The sequence below is a fragment of the Heterodontus francisci genome, chromosome 15 (genome assembly GCF_036365525.1).
Source record: "Heterodontus francisci isolate sHetFra1 chromosome 15, sHetFra1.hap1, whole genome shotgun sequence".
Lineage (NCBI taxonomy): Eukaryota > Metazoa > Chordata > Chondrichthyes > Heterodontiformes > Heterodontidae > Heterodontus > Heterodontus francisci.
Genome location: NC_090385.1, coordinates 91,651,951 through 91,670,597, shown reverse-complemented (window position 1 = coordinate 91,670,597; position 18,647 = coordinate 91,651,951). Strand labels below are relative to the sequence as shown.

General features: G+C 47.0%; 1 protein-coding gene across 1 annotated transcript in view; it reads left to right on the top strand.

Annotated features, from left to right (window-relative positions):
* LOC137377791 (sodium- and chloride-dependent neutral and basic amino acid transporter B(0+)-like) overlaps nucleotides 1–16,088 on the top strand; it is a 97,385-nt gene extending 81,297 nt beyond the window's left edge. The window contains exon 14 of the mRNA XM_068047848.1: nucleotides 14,356–16,088. Within this exon, the coding sequence (XP_067903949.1) occupies nucleotides 14,356–14,493 (138 nt within the window). The 3' untranslated portion in view covers nucleotides 14,494–16,088. The remainder of the gene's footprint in view (nucleotides 1–14,355) is intronic.
* Nucleotides 16,089–18,647: the final 2,559 nt, after the last annotated feature.

The window sequence follows — 18,647 nt, the reverse complement described above, 5'->3', positions numbered from 1 at the left end:
TTGATTACAATGTCAATCAATAAATCTAGAGTTCAGAGTCAGCAGCAAGCACAATAGTTTCAGTATATCCCAGCCACCAATACAGTCCTGCTACATCCAGTCGTGAATGGTGGTGGACAATTAAACAATGAACCGGAGGAGGAGGCTTCATAAATATCCCCATCCTCAATGATGGGGGAGCCCTGCATATCAGTGCAAAAGAAAAGACAGAAGTATTTGCAATCATCTTCAGCCAGAAGTGCTGAGTGGATGGTCAATCTCGGCCTTCTCCTGAGGTCCCCAACATCACAGGTGCCAATCTAATTCATTCCATGTGATATCAAGAAATGGCAGAAGGCACTAGATACTGCAAAAGCTATGGGTCCTGACAGCATCCCGGCTGCAGTACTGAAGACTTGTGTTGCAGAATGATCCATGCCCCTGGCCAAGCTGTTCCAGTACAGATACAACACTGGCATCTACTTGGCAATATGAAAACTTGCCCAGGTATGTCCTGTCCACAAAAAGCAGGTCAAATCCAATCCGGCCAATTACCGCCGCATCAGTCTACTCTCAATCATCAGTAAAGTGATAGAAAGTGTCATCAACAGTGACATCATGTGGAACTTGCTTAGCAATAACCTGCTCAGTGACGCTCAGTTTGGGTTCCACCAGGGGCACTCAGCTCCTGAACTCATTACAGCCTTGGTTCAAACATAGATAATAGAGTTGAGCTCAAGAGGTGAGGTGAGAGTAACTGCCCTTGACATCAAGGCACAATTTGACCGAGGCTGGCATCAAGGAGCCCCAGCAAAACTGAGGTCAATGGGAATCAGGCAGAAAAATCTCCGCTGGTTGGAGTCATACCTAACGCAAAGGAAGATGGTTGTGGTTGTTGGAGGTCAATCATCTGAGCTCCAGGACATCACTGCAGGGGTTCCTCAGGGTAGTGAACCATCTTCAGCTGCTTCATCAATGACCTTCCTTCAATAATATGGTCCGAAATGGGGATGTTTGCTGATGATTGCACAATGTTCAGCACCAGTCGTGACTCCTCAGATACTGAAGCAAGTCTGTGTAGAAATGCAGCAAGACCTGGACAATATCCAGGCTTGGGCTGATAAGTAGCAAGTAACATTCGCACTACACAAGTGCCAGGCAATGACCATCTCCAACAAGAGAGAATCTAACCATCTTGGCATTTAATGGCATTACCATCACTGAATTCCCCCACCGTCAACATCTTAGGTGCTACCATTGACCAGAGACTGAACTGGAGTAGCCATATAAATACCGTGGCTACAAGAACAGGTCAGAGCTAGGAATCCTGCGGCGAGTAACTCACCTCCTGACTCCCAAAAGCCTGTCTACAAGGCACAAGTCAGGAGTGTGATGGAATACTCTCCACTTGCCTGGATGGGTGCAGCTCCAACAACACTCAAGAAGCTTGACACCATCCAGGACAAAGCAGCCGGCTTGATTGGCACCACATTTACAAAAACATTCACTCCACCACCAACGCACAGTGGTAGCCGTGTGTACCATCTACAAGATGCTCAGCAGCAACGCATCAAGGCTCTTTAGACAGCACCTTCCAAACCCGCAACTTCTACCAACTAGAAGGACAAGGGCAGCAAATGCATGGGAACACCACCACCTGCAAGTTCCCCTCCAAGTCACACACCATCCTGACTTGGAACTATATTACCATTCCTTCACTGTCGCTGGGTCAAAATCCTGGAACTCCCATCCTAACAGCACTGTGGGTGTACCTACCCCACATGGACTGTAGCGGTTCAAGAAGGCAGTTCACCACCACCTTTTCAAGGGCAATTAGGGATGGGCAAGAAATGCTGGCCTGGCTAGCGACACCCACATCCCATGAATGAATAAAAAAAAAACTTAAACAGCAACAACCTGCTCACTGATGCTCAGTTTGAGTTCCGCCAGGGCTACTCGGCTCCTCATTACAGCCTCGGTCCAAACATGGACAAAAGAGCTGAACGCAAGAGGTGAGGTGAGGGTGACTGCCCTGGATATCAAGGCAGCACTTGACTGAGTGTGGCATCAAGGAGCTCTATCCAAATTGAAGTCAACGGGAATTGGGGGAAACTCTGCACTGGCTGGAGTCATGCCTAACGCAAAGGAAGATGGCTGTGGTTGTTGGAGGGCAATCATCTCAGTCCCAGGACATCACTGCAGGAGTTCCTCAAGGTAGTGTCCTGGGCCTATCCATCTTCAGCTGCTTCATCAATGACCTTCCCTCCTTCATAAGGTCAGAAGTGGGGATGTTTGCTGATGATTGTATGATGTTCAGTACCATTCGCAACTCCTCAGATACTGAAGCAGTACTTGTCCATATAACTGGAGACCTGGACAACATTCAGGCATGGGCTGATAAGTGGCAAGTAACATTCATGCCGCACAAGTGTCCGGTAGTGACCATGTGCAGCAAGACAGACTCTATCCCCCCTTGACATTACACACACACGCACGCACACACGCACACACGCGCACACGCGCACATGCACACACGCGCACACGCGCACGCGCACACACGCACATGCACACGCGCACACACGCACATGCACACACCCACATGCTCACACGCACACACACACATGCACACACACATGCACACGCACACGCGCACACACACACACGCACATGCGAGCACGCACGCGCGCACACACGCACGCACACACACAAAACTGGGTTGAAAAAAAACAAATTAATTTCACCTTGCATCCATCAGAAGAAGTAATATTCTATCCCATTGGAGTGGTCTCAGAGATGAAAGGACAGCGTGCAAACCCTCTGGGGCTCTCTTTCCTTATGAGACAGCTGTATAAAGGAAGCAGATAATGTTACTGAACTGTATTGTCCTGTGTAGTGTGAGTCTGATGACAGAGCCATTTACCCTGATGTTCACTGGGTGGGTTCAGATGGGACTGGAGGAATGACTTGGCATAATCCTGCAAAGAATTTCATCAATTTTTATGGTTGAATTGGGACAACTAGTGTATCACAGCTAGATCAATGGACACACACAGAAATAATGACAACTTAAAGAATGCAGTGATAAAATATTCACTCCTACCTTTGAGAATTTGTAATCTATTCCGAATGCTGAAGAGTTGGATAATGTAACACTGATATTCAAAATCTGCATATTTTGTCATGGAACGTTTTTTTCTCTATTTAAAAACAGTGTGCCTTTAAAAACTAAGGGACACAGTGTGCCAGCAGCTGGAGAAAGAGGAGGTCACATGGTGAATTGTAACTTTTGACTGTGTGCAAAAGACTGGTTTAAACCAGTTTGATCTGGAAACCAGCGAAGCATGCTCTGAAGGAAAAAGTGGTTTATATCTCAGCAGAAAAATCTACATGAGCTACAGGCTGTGTTATTGCCTAAACATGAAAAAAACCTCTGGGAAAAGAACATTTATATCGTTGGAGGCAGCAAATTCCTTTTTACTTCTGAACTCTAAGAGGTCTTTGCCTCAGATGTGACTCTCTGTTCTCTGTTTGTGTTTGCTGGAATTTTCAGTAATGTTTCCACTGAAAGACTACCAATTTTAAAATCCAAATAGACCTGTTGCTATACTCCTTGTTGAAAGAACTGCATGATGCCTGCTGCAACCAAAATGCTTTGGATGCATATCCCTTAGGGTCTGTTCATCGAACTTGCCTGGAGACTTCGAATGGCATCTGACTGTTCCACTCTGGAACACCTCACCAACCAGGAACATAACCCACAAAGACTTACAACCCAGCTACTTGTTCCTTCATAAGAAACATTATTTTTAACTGGGTAACCATTGGTTTTTGAATGTGTGTGTGTCTGCATTAGGGTTATGATAAATAAGAGGTGCCAGGGTACGTGATGTCTCGGATCGTGTTTTTGGGATCCTCAAGGGGGAGGGGGAGCAGCCCCAAGTTGTGGTATACATAGGCACCAACGACATAGGTAGGAAGACAGATGGGGATTTAAGGCAGAAATTCAGGGAGCTAGGGTGGAAGCTTAGAGCGAGAACAAACAGAGTTGTTATCTCTGGGTTGTTGCCCGTGCCACGTGCTAGCGAAGTGAGGAATAGGGAGAGACAGGAGTTGAACACGTGGCTGCAGGGATGGTGTAGGAGGGAGGGTTTTGGTTTCCTGGATAATTGGGGCTCTTTCTGGGGTAGGTGGGACCTCTACAAACAGGATGGTCTTCACCTGAACCAGAGGGGTACCAATATCCTGGGGAGGAGATTTGCTAGTGCTCTTCGGGGGGGTTTAAACTAATTCAGCAGGGGGATGGCAACCTAAATTGTAGTTCCAGTGTGCAGGATGTTGAGAGTAGTGAGGTCAGGGATAAGGTTATAAGGACACAAGAGGGCACTGGCAAGCAAGAGCTTGGTTTAAAATGTGTCTACTTCAACGCCAGGAGCATCCAGAATAAGGTGGGTGATCTTGCAGCATGGGTTGGTACCTGGGATCTCGATGTAGTGGCCATTTCGGAGACATGGGTAGAGCAGGGACAGGAATGGATGTTGCGGGTTCCGGGATTTAGATGTTTCACTAAGAACAGAGAAGATGGTAAAAGAGGGGGCGGTGTGGCATTGTTAATCAAGGAAAGTATTACAGTGGCAGAAAGGACGTTTGAGGACTCGTCTACTGAGGTAGTCTGGGCCGAGGTTAGAAACAGGAGAGGTGAGGTCACCCTGTTGGGAGTTTTCTATAGACCTCCAAATAGTTCCAGAGATGTAGAGGAAAGGATAGCAAAGATGATTCTTGACAGGAGCGAGAGTAACAGGGTAGTTGTTATGGGGGACTTTAACTTTCCAAATATCGACTGGAAATACTATAGTTCGAGTACTTTAGATGGGTCTGTTTTTGTCCAGTGTGTGCAGGAGGGTTTTCTGACACAGTATGTAGACAGGCCAACCAGGGGCGATGCCACATTGGATTTGGTACTGGGTAATGAACCCGGCCAGGTGTTAGATTTAGAAGTTGGTGAGCACTTTGGTGATAGTGATCACAATTCGGTTAGGTTTACCTTAGCGATGGGCAGGGACAGGCATATACAGCAGGGCAAGAATTATAGCTGGGGGAAAGGAAATTATGATGCGATTAGGCAAGATTTAGGATGCGTAGTATGGGGAAGGAAACTGCAGGGGATGGGCACAATCGAAATGTGGAGCTTATTCAAGGAGCAGCTACTGCGTGTCCTTGATAAATATGTACCTGTCAGGCAGGGAGGAAGTTGTCGAGCGAGGGAGCCGTGGTTTACTAAAGAAGTTGAAGAGCTTGTCAAGAGGAAGAAGAAGACTTATGTTAGGATGAGACGTGAAGGCTCAATTAGGGCGCTTGAGAGTTACAAGCTAGCCAGGAAGGATCTAAAGGGAGAGATAAGAAGAGCAAGGAGAGGACACGAGAAGTCATTGGCGGATAGGATCAAAGAAAACCCTAAGGCTTTCTATAGGTATATCAGGAATAAAAGAATGACTAGAGATAGGTTAGGGCCAATCAAGGATAGTAGTGGGAAGTTGTGTGTGGAATCGGAGGAGATAGGGGAAGTGTTAAATGAATATTTTTCGTCAGTATTTACAGTGGAGAAAGAAAATGTTGTCGAGGAGAATACTGAGATACAGACTACTAGGCTAGATGGGATTGAGGTTCACAAGGAGGAGGTGTTATCAATTTTGGAAAGTGTGAAAATAGATAAGTCCCCTGGGCCAGATGGGATTTATCCTAGGATTCTCTGGGTAGCCAGGGAGGAGATTGCAGAGCCTTTGTCCTTGATTTTTATGTCGTCATTGTCGACAGGAATAGTGCCGGAAGACTGGAGGATAGCAAATGTTGTCCCCTTGTTCAAGAAGGGGAGTAGAGACAGCCCTGGTAATTATAGACCTGTGAGCCTTACTTCGGTTGTGAGTAAAATGTTGGAAAAGGTTATAAGAGATAGGATTTATAATCATCTTGAAAAGAATAAGTTCATTAGAGATAGTCAGCACGGTTTTGTGAAGGGTAGGTCGTGCCTCACAAACCTTATTGAGTTTTTTGACAAGGTGACCAAACAGGTGGATGAGGGTAAAGCCGTGGATGTGGTCTATATGGATTTCAGTAAGGCGTTTGATAAAGTTCCCCACGGTAGGCTATTGCAGAAAATACAGAAGTATGGGATTGAAGTTGAATTAGTGCTTTGGATCAGAAATTGGCTAGCTGAAAGAAGACAGAGGGTGGTGGTTGATGGTAAATGTTCATCCTGGAGTATAGTTTCTAGTGGTGTACCGCAAGGATCTGTTTTGGGGCCACTGCTGTTTGTCATTTTTATAAATGACCTGGATGAGGGTGTAGAAGGGTGGGTTAGTAAATTTGCGGATGACACGAAGGTCGGTGGAGTTGTGGATAGTGCCGAAGGATGTTGTAGATTACAGAGGGACATAGATAGGCTGCAGAGCTGGTCTGAGAGATGGCAAATGGAGTTTAATGCGGAAAAGTGTGAGGTGATTCACTTCGGAAGGAGTAACAGGATTGCAGAATACTGGGCTAATGGGAAGATTCTTGGTAGTGTAGATGAGCAGAGAGATCTTGGTGTCCAGGTACATAAATCCCTGAAATTTGCCACCCAGGTTAATAGAGCTGTTACGAAGGCATATGGTGTGTTAGCTTTTATTAGTAGGGGGATCGAGTTTAGGAGCCACGAGGTCATGCTGCAGCTGTACAGAACTCTGGTGCGGCCGCACCTGGAGTATTGCGTGCAGTTCTGGTCACCGCATTATAGGAAGGATGTGGAAGCTTTGGAAAAGGTGCAGAGGAGATTTACTAGGATGTTGGCTGGTATGGAGGGAAGGTCTTACGAGGAAAGGCTGAGAGACTTGAGGTTGTTTTCGTTAGAGAGAAGGAGGAGAAGAGGTGACTTAATAGAGACATATAAGATAATCAGAGGGTTAGACAGGGTGGACAGTGAGAGTCTTTTTCCTCGGATGGTGATGGCAAACACGAGGGGACATAGCTTTAAGTTGAGGGGTGATAGATATAGGACAGATGTCAGAGGTAGTTTCTTTACACAGAGTAGTAGGGGCGTGGAACGCCCTGCCTGCAACAGTAGTAGACTTGCCAACTTTAAGGGCATTTAAGTGGTCATTGGATAGACATATGGATGAAAATGGAATAGTGTAGGTCAGATGGTTTCACAGGTCGGCGCAACATCGAGGGCTGAAGGGCCTGTACTGCGCTGTAATGTTCTATGTTCTATGTTCTAAGAGGTTATAAAATCTTTTAGACATAGGTTTATCTCAATAGTGATTAAGATTTAGTTTATTAATAAATAGTTAATTTGTTGTTGTTTAAAGATATCTGGTCTGATCTGTTTTATTCTGGGGGGTTAATAAAGTGTTTAAGTGGCTAATTTCCAGTAGGTGGGAAAACTTTAATAATATGCTGTGACCAGTGGAATATTGGGACTGAATTGACAGTGCATTCCTCCTGCCTCCATTGTAACAACTTGTTTTATTTCTGCAATTCTATAATTTAACCAGAAATGCTTCAACTGCACAAATCTCTGTGAGTCTAGCATTGTACCTTTGCACAAGAGTGCATGCATATGAATTTCAAATGAACAGGATGGAAAACCCCATCCGGTTTATCAATTCCACCCCACCCCATGTACATATGGTACAGCAACAGACATCATTGATTCCCCGTCCTCCAGTTTTTCTCCTCCTGGGGCAACGGGTCCATCGTCCCACCATCTGCAGCTTGCACATTATGCCAGATAGCAGGATGAGGAGTTGAAAAAGGTCATAAGGCTTGACATACCATTATCCTGAATGTTCTCGGTGATGCCGGAAGCTACGGACTCTGTTGCAGTCTTCCCCATGATGCACATCACATTCTCCTCCATGGTACCCGTCCTCTGCCAGTTCAGAATTGCACCCTTCTATTGTGGGCAACCTTGTCTGGCAAGAGAGAAGGCAGAATGTCAGTGATTGTATTGTACTTTGTATGTTGATGTGCCTGCCATAGTTGAATAGCTGGAGGTACGTGGAGGCAGTGTGAGATGTGTGTAAGGTTGGCATCATTGTAATGTGTGTGAGGGTGAGGTGGAGTATCTGAATGTCTGTTGTGAGTCCTGATTGATGATGGGTGAGTGATGGGGCTGTGGTGCATTGGTGGCGTGGTGGGTAGGAGATGTCCCTTGACGATGTCTTCACTGACCTTGACCACTCGAGCCAGGTCATTAAACTTCTTTTGTCACTGCTACCAGGTTCTTGGGGTTGGTCTCCAGGAGTTCATCTACTGGGCCACCAGGTCCCAATCCCTTCAGAGAACTTTATTTGAGGGTCTCCTGGTCCCCTGCAGAAACGTAGGCCGGAATTTTCCAAGCCCTTTGGGAATGGGCTGAAAGGAGGTGGGACGGGGATGGGGTGGCACGGAAAATCAGAAAGGAAGACTTTGGACCAGAAGTGCGACGTCTTCACGTTGTTTCCATATTTTCCCGATGGCTGCCGACATGGCAGGAGGACATTGCACATGGACGTGGCGGGAAGTTATTAAGACAATTAATTGGCCATTTGACACCATTTTAGGGGGATTTTTGAACTTTGCAAATGACGCAAGGGAAAACAGGGCATCAGAGCCTCGCCTGGTAAAAGCAGGCAGCAAGCAAGCAGGAGCTCAATGTTGGCTTTCTCCGGCAGCCATTGTGAGAGCCAACATGACATGCCACAGAAGGTGGAGCAGCGAGGGCAGCAGCAATCAAAGCCAGGAGGGAGGTTCAGGTGCCAGCACTGCAGGGGCATGTCACCAGAGTCCCATTGGGTCAGTGGCACCTGAGCAGAAGAAACAGGTGGGGAAAGGGTGGATCGGTATATGCATCAAAGGCCTTGTACACTGAAACAGGCCACTTGCCATGGACCTCATTCACCCAGGCTTCAGGGCCCACGTTGGGGAGGAAGAGCAGCAGAGAGGGAGGGAGGTCCAGCCACAGGCAGCGGGAGATCAGTAACCTCAGGGCCAACAGGAGGGTCTGCCTCGGTATCGGGATGTAGGAGAAGGTAGCAGAGGGGCACTTGACCAGTCTCCTGAGTGTAGAATAGGGTACCCTCCACAGAGTGTCTACTCTCCGAGGCTCAACTACCTTCAAATGTCTGAGCAGCAGTGTCTCTGAAGACTGCACCTCTCCAGGGAGACTTTCACTGATCTCTGTGCCATGCTGGAGGATGAGCTGAGCTCCAGGGGAGGTGGTGTCCACTCAATGCCAGTGGCACTGAAGGTCACTTCTCCACCTCCAGATCTTTCCAGAATCCACTGGAGATAATGTGTGGGATCTCACAGTGTGTGGAGCATCGATGCATCAAAGTGTGACCGATGCCCCATTCAAGAGGGTCAGTGAGTATGTATATTTTCACACCGACAGTCAGGCTGAGAAGGTAATTGGGTTTGAGTCCATCGTTGGATTCTCCAGGTGCAGGGTGTGATCGACTGCATGTATGTGGCCATCAGGGCCCCCACAGATTAGCTAGTGGCCTTCATCAACAGGAAGGGCTTTCACTTGTTCTATGTACAACTGGTCTGTGACCACCACAGAGGATGCTTCAGGTGTGTATACAGTTCCTGGGAAGCAGCCATGACGCCTACATATTCCAGCAGTCCCAGGTGCCACAGCTTTTCTGGCCTCCCGCGTGCCTTCGGGGATGAATGCCCGGAGACAAGGGCTACACACTGACGACATGGCTGATAATGCCTGTGAGGAACCCACACACAGATGCAGAGGAGAGGTACCATCCCTGACACTGGGCACCCCGAAGGACCTTCCAGCAGGCCATAGGCCTTCTTAAGATGTTCAGGTGCCTCAATCGATCCGGTGGAACCCTTCATTTTGCCCCAACGAGGGTCTCGCGTATCATGGTGGTCTGCTATACACTGTACAACCTGGAGGGGGAAGGTTTTCAACAATGAGGATCTTGTGAATCGTGATGCCTCCTCCGATGATGAGGATGTGGAGGAGGCTGATGACCAGGTGATGCAAGATGAAAGGCCCCAGGGACCAAGGGCACAGCGCAATGAGATACACGCAAGGGAGGCTCGGGAGGTACTAATACACAGACATGTCATATGACCCTTACTACCTTTTGGAGCCATAGCCTGACCTTCCTGCAACCCTGCTGTCACCTCCTTCATTCAGCATTCCATTGTCCAGTGCCCGGGTGCCCATTACACAGCAGCAAGGGTGAAGCATTGACCAAACGTGGCATTGTCCCTCTCAACCAGCCCCTTGAGGGAGACAGTGTGTAACTGAAGTCCCAAAGGGCAGCAAGAATGTGCTGTCTTGTCCTGTAAGTAGAAAGAGGAACACGAAGACAAGCACAATGTCTATGCTGGTGTCAGCCCAGTGATCCATGATGGGGACACATGAATGCCTCCTGCATGAAGCCACTCTCGAGGGACATGGTGGAAGTCAGCAATTCCAGACGGGCACCTCTTATCGAGATGCAGCCCTGCCTCTGACAGGATATGCTGCTGCCTGACCCCTTTGCCAACGACTGGGTGGCCACTCCCTCTCCAACAACTCAACCTCGTGTTGCCACATGCAAGCCCCAAAGGGAAAAGAGGTATGGAGTACTCACCTTGACAGAACGAATAAGGTCATTGATGCCTTGCAGCTCTGGATCCAGGTTCGGGGGGGTGACCTCCTCTGCAATCTCTGTTCATGTTTGCTTGCTCTCCTCCTGTCCCTGTGGAAGAGGACATCTCACCTTGCCCTTGCAGCCTGGAGGAGAACCTGCAGGGAGGCACCACTGAACGATGGGCTAGGTGGGGTCTTCCTTCTGTCATTCTGGCTGCAGGTTTCCTTAAACTTCTCAGCTTTCCAGGAAGTCCCCATTACGTGCAGTGCTGCAACCCTTTAAAGATGGTGCCAACACCTGTCACAGCATCATCATTTGACGCTGACGCTGCTGCCTCCCATTCCACCTCCGCACTATCGGTGGTCAGCCCCCGCACCTCCCCTAATTGGCCAGTTGCTGGAAGATCGCGTGCAGCCGGTCGATCCCCGCCCATGTGGGAGCGGCACCGGTTTCCGGTCCCGAAATCAGGACGCACGGCTTAGCTGCAAAATTCAGTCCATGGCGTCTCTCCTCCTGTTGATCTCCATAACTAAGGCCTCCAGCGTCACATCTGTGAACCGTGGGTCCTCTCTCTGCCCTGGTGCTCCATTTCTATTCTCTCCAATTGCAGCACTGACTCTCAGCAGCAGCCTCCTTTCATTCACTGCAACTTCTCTTTAAGAGGAACAAACTGTCTTTAAGAGCTGGAGGTTTCCTGGAACCCGTGTTAACCTCACACACCGTTAGGCCCCCTGTTCAGTGTGCAGCCAACCAGCAGTACAGGTCACACTGGGCTGCACGCTGAAAACATTGAAATGAGGAGGCAGCACAAGGTTTGCCTGCAGCCAGTATCAACGGGACCAGGCACGAGCAGATCGCAATTTGTAACCCCCACCCTGCCTGAAAACTGGTGCCAATGAATTTTTAGCTGATAATTTCAAAGGAGAACAGAATTAATCAAGATGGGCAGAAGTTTTCAAATGAGTTCCATAACATGAACACAAAGTTTTTAAACTCATAACTTTCATATTTTCAATCCCAGTCTCAAATGATTACTGTAAAAAGGTTTTCAGTTTCATGACTCAGCTTTGGAGCACAGAAAGGAACCAGTTAAATGAAAATCTTGTGAAAGCAGAGTTACAGGTGCAGCTAAATTAGAAGAAATAAGAGAGCTGGGTCTCTACACTATAGAGAAGCAGAGACTTGGGGTGATGTGATTGAGGTTTATAAGATGATGAAGGGAAATAGATTGTGTTTGAATTGACAGTTTGTTTCTAATAAATAGTTTAGAGAGGACCAGGGGTCACAATTGTAAGTTGTATAAGGTCAGATCAGGGTGAAATATCAGGAGGTGATTCTTTTCCCAGAGAATAGTGGACTCGGGAACAGGCTGCCGGCTCATGTGGGAATCATCGATTCACTGAATTCCTTCAAGTGAAAGATAGACCTGTTTCAAAATTGTGTGGGAATGTCTGGATGGACCAGAGGCTCTTTTCCTGCCTGTCATTGTTTGTATATTTATATATATCATAAAATATTCCCTTATTCAGTATTTAATTGCTGTCCCTTACCATTTCTAATACTGAGAATATACAATAAGATGGTAAACAAGACTTACAATTGTTGGTTGGAATCTGGAATAGAATTCACCCATCTTTATCTGTGTTATAATATTGTAAAATAGTCTAACACATTTTGTATTTCACAGATTGGGCTGAGCTCTGTTGATAATGGGTTAACAACTCATTTTATTGTAGTGTAACAGTTTGGGGTTTTGTTTTCTCCACTCGGGCCCTCATGTGGAAGCTCCTTTATATTTATACCCTCACCAGGTTAGCACGCTGAGCAGAAACCCCATGAATGCATGACCATTGCAGACAGTGTAAGTGATGCTGAGAGGACAGAGGTTCATCTGTTGCCAGGATCAGCCAATACTGATGACTGGGCTCCAGTTGTTAGCAGTCTGCTCCCTGGACATTCTAATTCAGGATATATCGGGGCTGAGAAGCAATTTTTTTCTGGAAACCCTTTCTTTTTCCATTGGTGATTGACAGAAGTGGATTTTCATTGGACAGACTGAGGGTCTGTCAGACCAACAAGAAATATTTGCCCCTCCCCCATCCAGATTGAAAGGTTCTTCTCTATTGACATGGAGTTTCCCCCAAAGGAAATCCTCCCTTCTCCAAATTAATGGCAAAGCAGAATGGAAGAAACAAGAGTGGTTACTGTCTAATAGACAAAGTGTCACCTCTAGCCTTAACTATTCCACTGCTCTCCTGGCTGCCCCGCCCCCCCCCCCCTCCACAATCTTCCACCCTCAGTAAACTTGAGCTTCCAACACTCTGCTGCAAGTATCCGAACTGACATTAAATCCTGTTGACCTATCATCCCTGTGCTCACTGACCTACATTGGCTCCAGGTGTGGTAATGCCTCGATTTTAAGGTTCTCAGCATTATTTCAACTCTCTCCAAGGCCTCAGGCCTCCCTATCTCTATAACCTCCTTCGGCCCTACAACCCTCCAAGGTGCCTCCAATCCTGTAATTCTGGCATCTTGTGTATCCCTGATTTTAATCGCTCCACCAATGGCAGCCATGCCTTGAGCTACCAAGGCTCAAAATACCGGAATTTCTTCCCTAACACTTTCTGGCTTTCCACCTCTCTCTCCTTTAAATTTCCTCCGACTAAATTTTGGGAAGACTGAAACCATTGTCTTTTGTCCCAACCATGAACTCTTTTCCCTGCCCATTGTTTCCATCCCTCTCCCTGTCAACTGTCTGAAGATGAGCCAGACTGTCAGAGCTTTGATCAAATTCATGAATAGGATGGGAATAGAGGGATACGGTCCCCGGAAGTGCAGAAGGTTTTAGTTCAGGCAGGCATCAAGATCGGCGCAGGCTTGGAGGGCCGAATGGCCTGTTCCTGTGCTGTACTGTTCTTTGTTCTTTGTTCTTGTTTGACCCAGAGATGAGTTTCTGATTACATATTTGCACCATCACTGAAACTGCCTATTTCTACTACTGTAAAATTGCACAACTTCACCCCTACCTCAGCTCATCTGTTGCTGAAACCTTCATCTGGACCTTTGTAAGCTCCAGACAATGACTCTTGGGCTAGTCTCCCATCTTCCACCTTACAGAAACTTGTATTTATGCAAAACTCTGCTGCCCGTATCTTGAATCGCATCAAGTCTCATTCACCCACCATCCTGTGCTCGCTGACCAACACGAGTTCCCGATTCAACAGCACTGCAATTTTAAAACTTCATCCTTGTTTCACATCTTTCCATAGCCCCGCCCCTCCCTACCTCTGTATCCTCCTCCAGCCCTCAAGCCATCAAGATATCTGCACTCCTTCAATTCTGGCATTTTCTGCATCCCTCATTTTAATTGCTCCACCATTGGTAGCTGTGCTTTCAGCTGTCTTGACCCTAAGTTCTGGAATTTACTCCTTAAACCTCTTCACCTCTCTATCTCTCTCACCTGCTTTAAGATGGTCATAGCTGCAGTAAAGTATTTTCAACAGTGATTATTTAGATGTAATAGACATTCCTTCAGTGTATCTCACTGCCAGTATACTGCATGAGAAATTAGAGTTAAGACATGGCAGGATAATCTCTGATAAACATCCAGGTTCAATATTTTCTGGTACAATATAAATGGTCACGAGTTGTAACAAACTGCAGGATAATCTAATTCGGATCTGGATTTTTTCTAATTGGATGTTAATGGTCAGTAACAATCAAGCAGAAATGATTAAAGATTTCACTTTCCCATTCACAGAAAATCTCTGCCACTTGCACATCAGCTCCTGATTGGGGTCCATACTTGGAACAACACAGAGGGGAACGATACAGAAATAGACCTGATTCTACAGAAACCCCTAACTGTGTGCAACTTCTGCACAATCCTGAGATGTGAAAATTTAAGGAAAATTTTCTGTTCAATTTGTAAACAATGGCCCTGATAATCCATCGCCGTTCTGGTGTACTCCCAACGTAACTTTAGTGGGAGTTCTCCGGAATATCCGGCAACTCAACCGGAAATCAGATAGAACTTTGGCTGAAGGTTCCTCTGCCCACAGCAAACATGGGCATCAATTTTGTGCAGGGTGGGGTGTGGTAGAATTACTGAGCATTAGAGTTCCAGCATCATGAGCCTTCAGTCATGCTGCTACCTGAGTCCTGGAGATAATATACCGGATTCCAGCCACTGCCCATTGTGGACAGAAACTCCGGCTCTCATAACAACTGCCACATACAGTATGCAGTGGCTGGGTTTCCTCCCATTAGACACAGAGGGATCTAATCTACACTGATTTTTGTCACCAAATGCTGACACAATGGACTGGATTTTCAAATCGGGGTCAGGAACCAGACGCCAGGATAATTTCCAGGTCAAGACCCTGCTCTATGTCTATGTCTCTCACACGATGCAATGTTCAAATTCTAATGCGTTAATTGGGCCGGAGGTGAGCTTGGGACCCAATTAGTGGCCCCGAGCTCTGCGAGGAGGGGGAAGATGCCTGTTGGAGCAGGAGCCACAAAGGCAGACAGCAGCCATGACAGGGCCTGTCACTGCCTCAAACAGGAAAGGAGGCAGGAATTTGGAGGGCCAGAAGCCTCAGCGCACAGAGAATCGACCAAACAGCCAGGCAAACGGGACAATGTCTGATCTCACAGTGATACACTTAGTGGGAAAAATGTTCCCATTCCATAACAAACTTTGCAGTTCCCCCATTGACCCTGTCAGCTGTGCACTAACATGCACCAGACTATTTTGGTTTGGTAAATTCCCACTTTGAAAATCACCTCCTATCCCTTCCTGTCCCATTAACAAACTGATCAAGAGAGCTCAAGGGGGCGTTAATTGGAGGTGAGCAGGTTCTTCGTTCCTGCCTCCCTCCTTCCCACTGAAAATTACGTCACTGTCTGGAGGTGTCGTGATCCAGTGATTCCTGTGTGAACACAATTTTTAATGAACACCTGCACCCCTGCTTACCCCCTCCTGCATTTGAAAATCCAGCCCTCTGACTCAAAATACTGACTGTCCATGTGTGATACTGATGGTTGGTGTGTCCGCAGACACAGTTCAGTCAGGACTTGTCGTCTGGGCCTAACTCTCCCCAGAAACTGAGCTTTAAAATCAAACAAATCATTAAATCTCATCTGATCAATTGATGTTGAGTAATTACTTTCTGCTCGACTTTTCAGGTGGCATTTTTACAACTGCGACAAGAATTCTTCATTCTCATTTAGTAGATATTTTTATCATCTTTGTTAATCTGTGATATAATCTGTAACACTGCAATGTACATGATAGATTTAGTGTGATTTAAACAATTTAGAACAAGCTCAAACTGGCCTCAACAGTATCAGTTTTCAGCTATAGAACTTGTAATGGAAAATATTAAGAGGACAATTTCAGTGTGCTCCATATAATGGGAACTGCCATTTACAAATCTGGAACCTGTATGTTGGCTATCGCCTATCAACAATAAAACCATCCAATCACAATGACAATGGTCATGACCGAAATGATCTGGGGCAGTGTCAAACCAATACCTGGGGCAATTTCAACACAGTTCTTGGGGCAGTACCAACACTATCCCTGGGGAAGTCACAGCACAGTCTGAGGGAGAGTCTGAAAACACTGGGCTGAATTTTACAGACCCCTGCGATGTCAGGGGTCATGGTGGGGGAGGGGGAGTGAAAAATGTCTCCGGGAGAGGGCTGCCACGCACCCCGATGCCGGTCAACCCCGGCTTGATATTGCTGGTGGTGACGAGGCCTCGAGGCCGCTCAGCAACAGCACCACCATTTATATATTTAACTTAATTAAAATCAATGAACTAATGAGACCTATGGTCCCGCCGTGTCTCCCGGTGCGATCTTCGTGCTGCTGGCCAGCGGTCCCACTCCTTCGGATCCCTGTCCGGGGGTAGGAAGGTTTAAGGTTTCTGTACTTTGTGGGAAGGTCAGGTGGACAAGGTAAGTGTTTTGGAGGGGAGAGGGCAAATAATTAATTTAATTGGTATTGGAAGAGGGTGGGAGAGGCCACTTTAAATATTTAAATGGAATGGTAGCGCTCGATACCCTTTAGAAATGGCATCAGCGCCTGTGCACCGGCAGCTGACGACATTACTGGGAACAGACAGCCCGCCCCTTACACATCATTGGTGAGGGGCGGCCTTCCCTGACTATTTAAATGAGCCGCCATGCTAATATCACGGCAGCTCCATAAGTGCGGCCCACGCGGGCAGGCTGCCATTTTTTGCGACCGCCACTGATTTCGGCGGCAGGAGTATAAATTTCAGCCCACACCGTGGGGCAGTGACAACCCTTTGGGCAATGGGAGTATTTTTTCCACCTGGCTTTTCATTTCCAGCTGAAATAATTTGACGCAAGAGCAACGATATTTGAGCTGGCTTCACTTTAACCTCCCACTGATCTCAGACAGTCGTTCAATGAATGAATGTAGATGCTGCCCACTGCTGTAATTAATACACTGTTTCCATTAGTACTTATTTATCATGATTCAATGAATTTCCTGCTTCACTGCAACTACATAAGAAACATGAGCAGGAGTCGGCTATTCGGCCCCTCGAGCCTGCTCTGCCATTCAATAAGATCACAGCTGATCTTTGAGCTTAACTTCACTTTCCCGCCTGACTCCCCATATCTCCTGACTCTCTTAAAGTCCAGAAATTGATTGATCTCAACCATGAATATACTCAACGACTGAGCACTACAACCTTCTGGGGTAGAGAATCCACAGATTCACAACCTGCTTTTTTTTCATGGGATATGGGCATCATCACTGGCAAGGCCAGCATTTGTTGCCCATCCCGAATTGCCCTTGATAACTGAGTGGCTTGCTAGGCCATTTCAGAGGGCAGTTAAGAGTCAACCACATTGCTGTGGGTCTGGAGTCACATGTAGGCCAGAACAGGTAAGGACGGCAGATTTCTTTCGCTAAAGGAGATTAGTGAAGCAGTGACGTTTTTACAACATTTGTTAATAGTTTCATGACATGATTACTGAGACTCGGTTTCAATTCCAGATTTTCTTTTTACAAATTAATTACATTTAAACTCCACCAGCTGCCCTGAGGGGATTTGAACCCTTGTTCCAAGGGCATGATCCTGGGCCTCTGAATTACTAGTCCAGTGACTTTGCCACGATGTCACCAACTTCCCTGTAGTAGTGAAGAAATTTCTCCTCCTCTCAGTCCTAAATGGCCAGCCCTGTTCTCTGACACTATGGCCCTGAGTTCCAGACTCTCCAGCCAGAGGAAACAGCTTCTAAGCATCGAACCAGTCAAGTCCTCTCAGGACATTGTGGCTGCAAAATTGGGCTCTGTAGTGCCTGTTGTTACATCGCTAAGGGAACCGGTTCTGGAAAAAAATGACAATGGTTCATTCCCGAGCATTTACAGCATGGCCTGAGCCGTTTGCCATGTTGTGACGGGCAATAGCGCAGGCGCCTCACGCGTGAGCTGGAATTGTGCAGAGTAGGTAAATCGTGACCTCAGTCTGTGTCTAACACTGATTTGATGCCGGACCTGCCATTTTCAGGCTCACTTTTCCTTTTAGCATCCCCTCTTAATGATGCATCTGTTCAGCTGCATGAAAGACCCCCTCCCCACCAGCACTATTTAAAGGGATTACCACCCAAATTTCAGGTAAGGTGCTTTTAACTATTTACCTGCTGCAGTGCTAGTGGAAGTGATGTGTTGTTGGAGGAGTCGACAGAAGTCCTTTCAGTCTGAAGGGAGTGGTGTTGGGCCTTTCAGAGGAGTGGTGTGGTTTTGAAAGTCCTCTGAGCACAATACTTGCACTCAGACATGGGGATATAGTTACAGTCCCCCATAGGCTGCAGCATCACAGGGAGATGGAGCAGAGACAGCAGAGAATCTGTTCACAGAGGGAGGTGGGGGAGGAGGAGGAGGGCTCTCAGCAGGAGGCCTTACCCACCTAGGCTCTTCAGAGAGCATTTCTCCTCAGTCAGGAGCAGTGTCTGCAGTGGCTATGCTTCAGCAAGGATGTGGGCACAGAATTGTGTCACCTTCTCAAA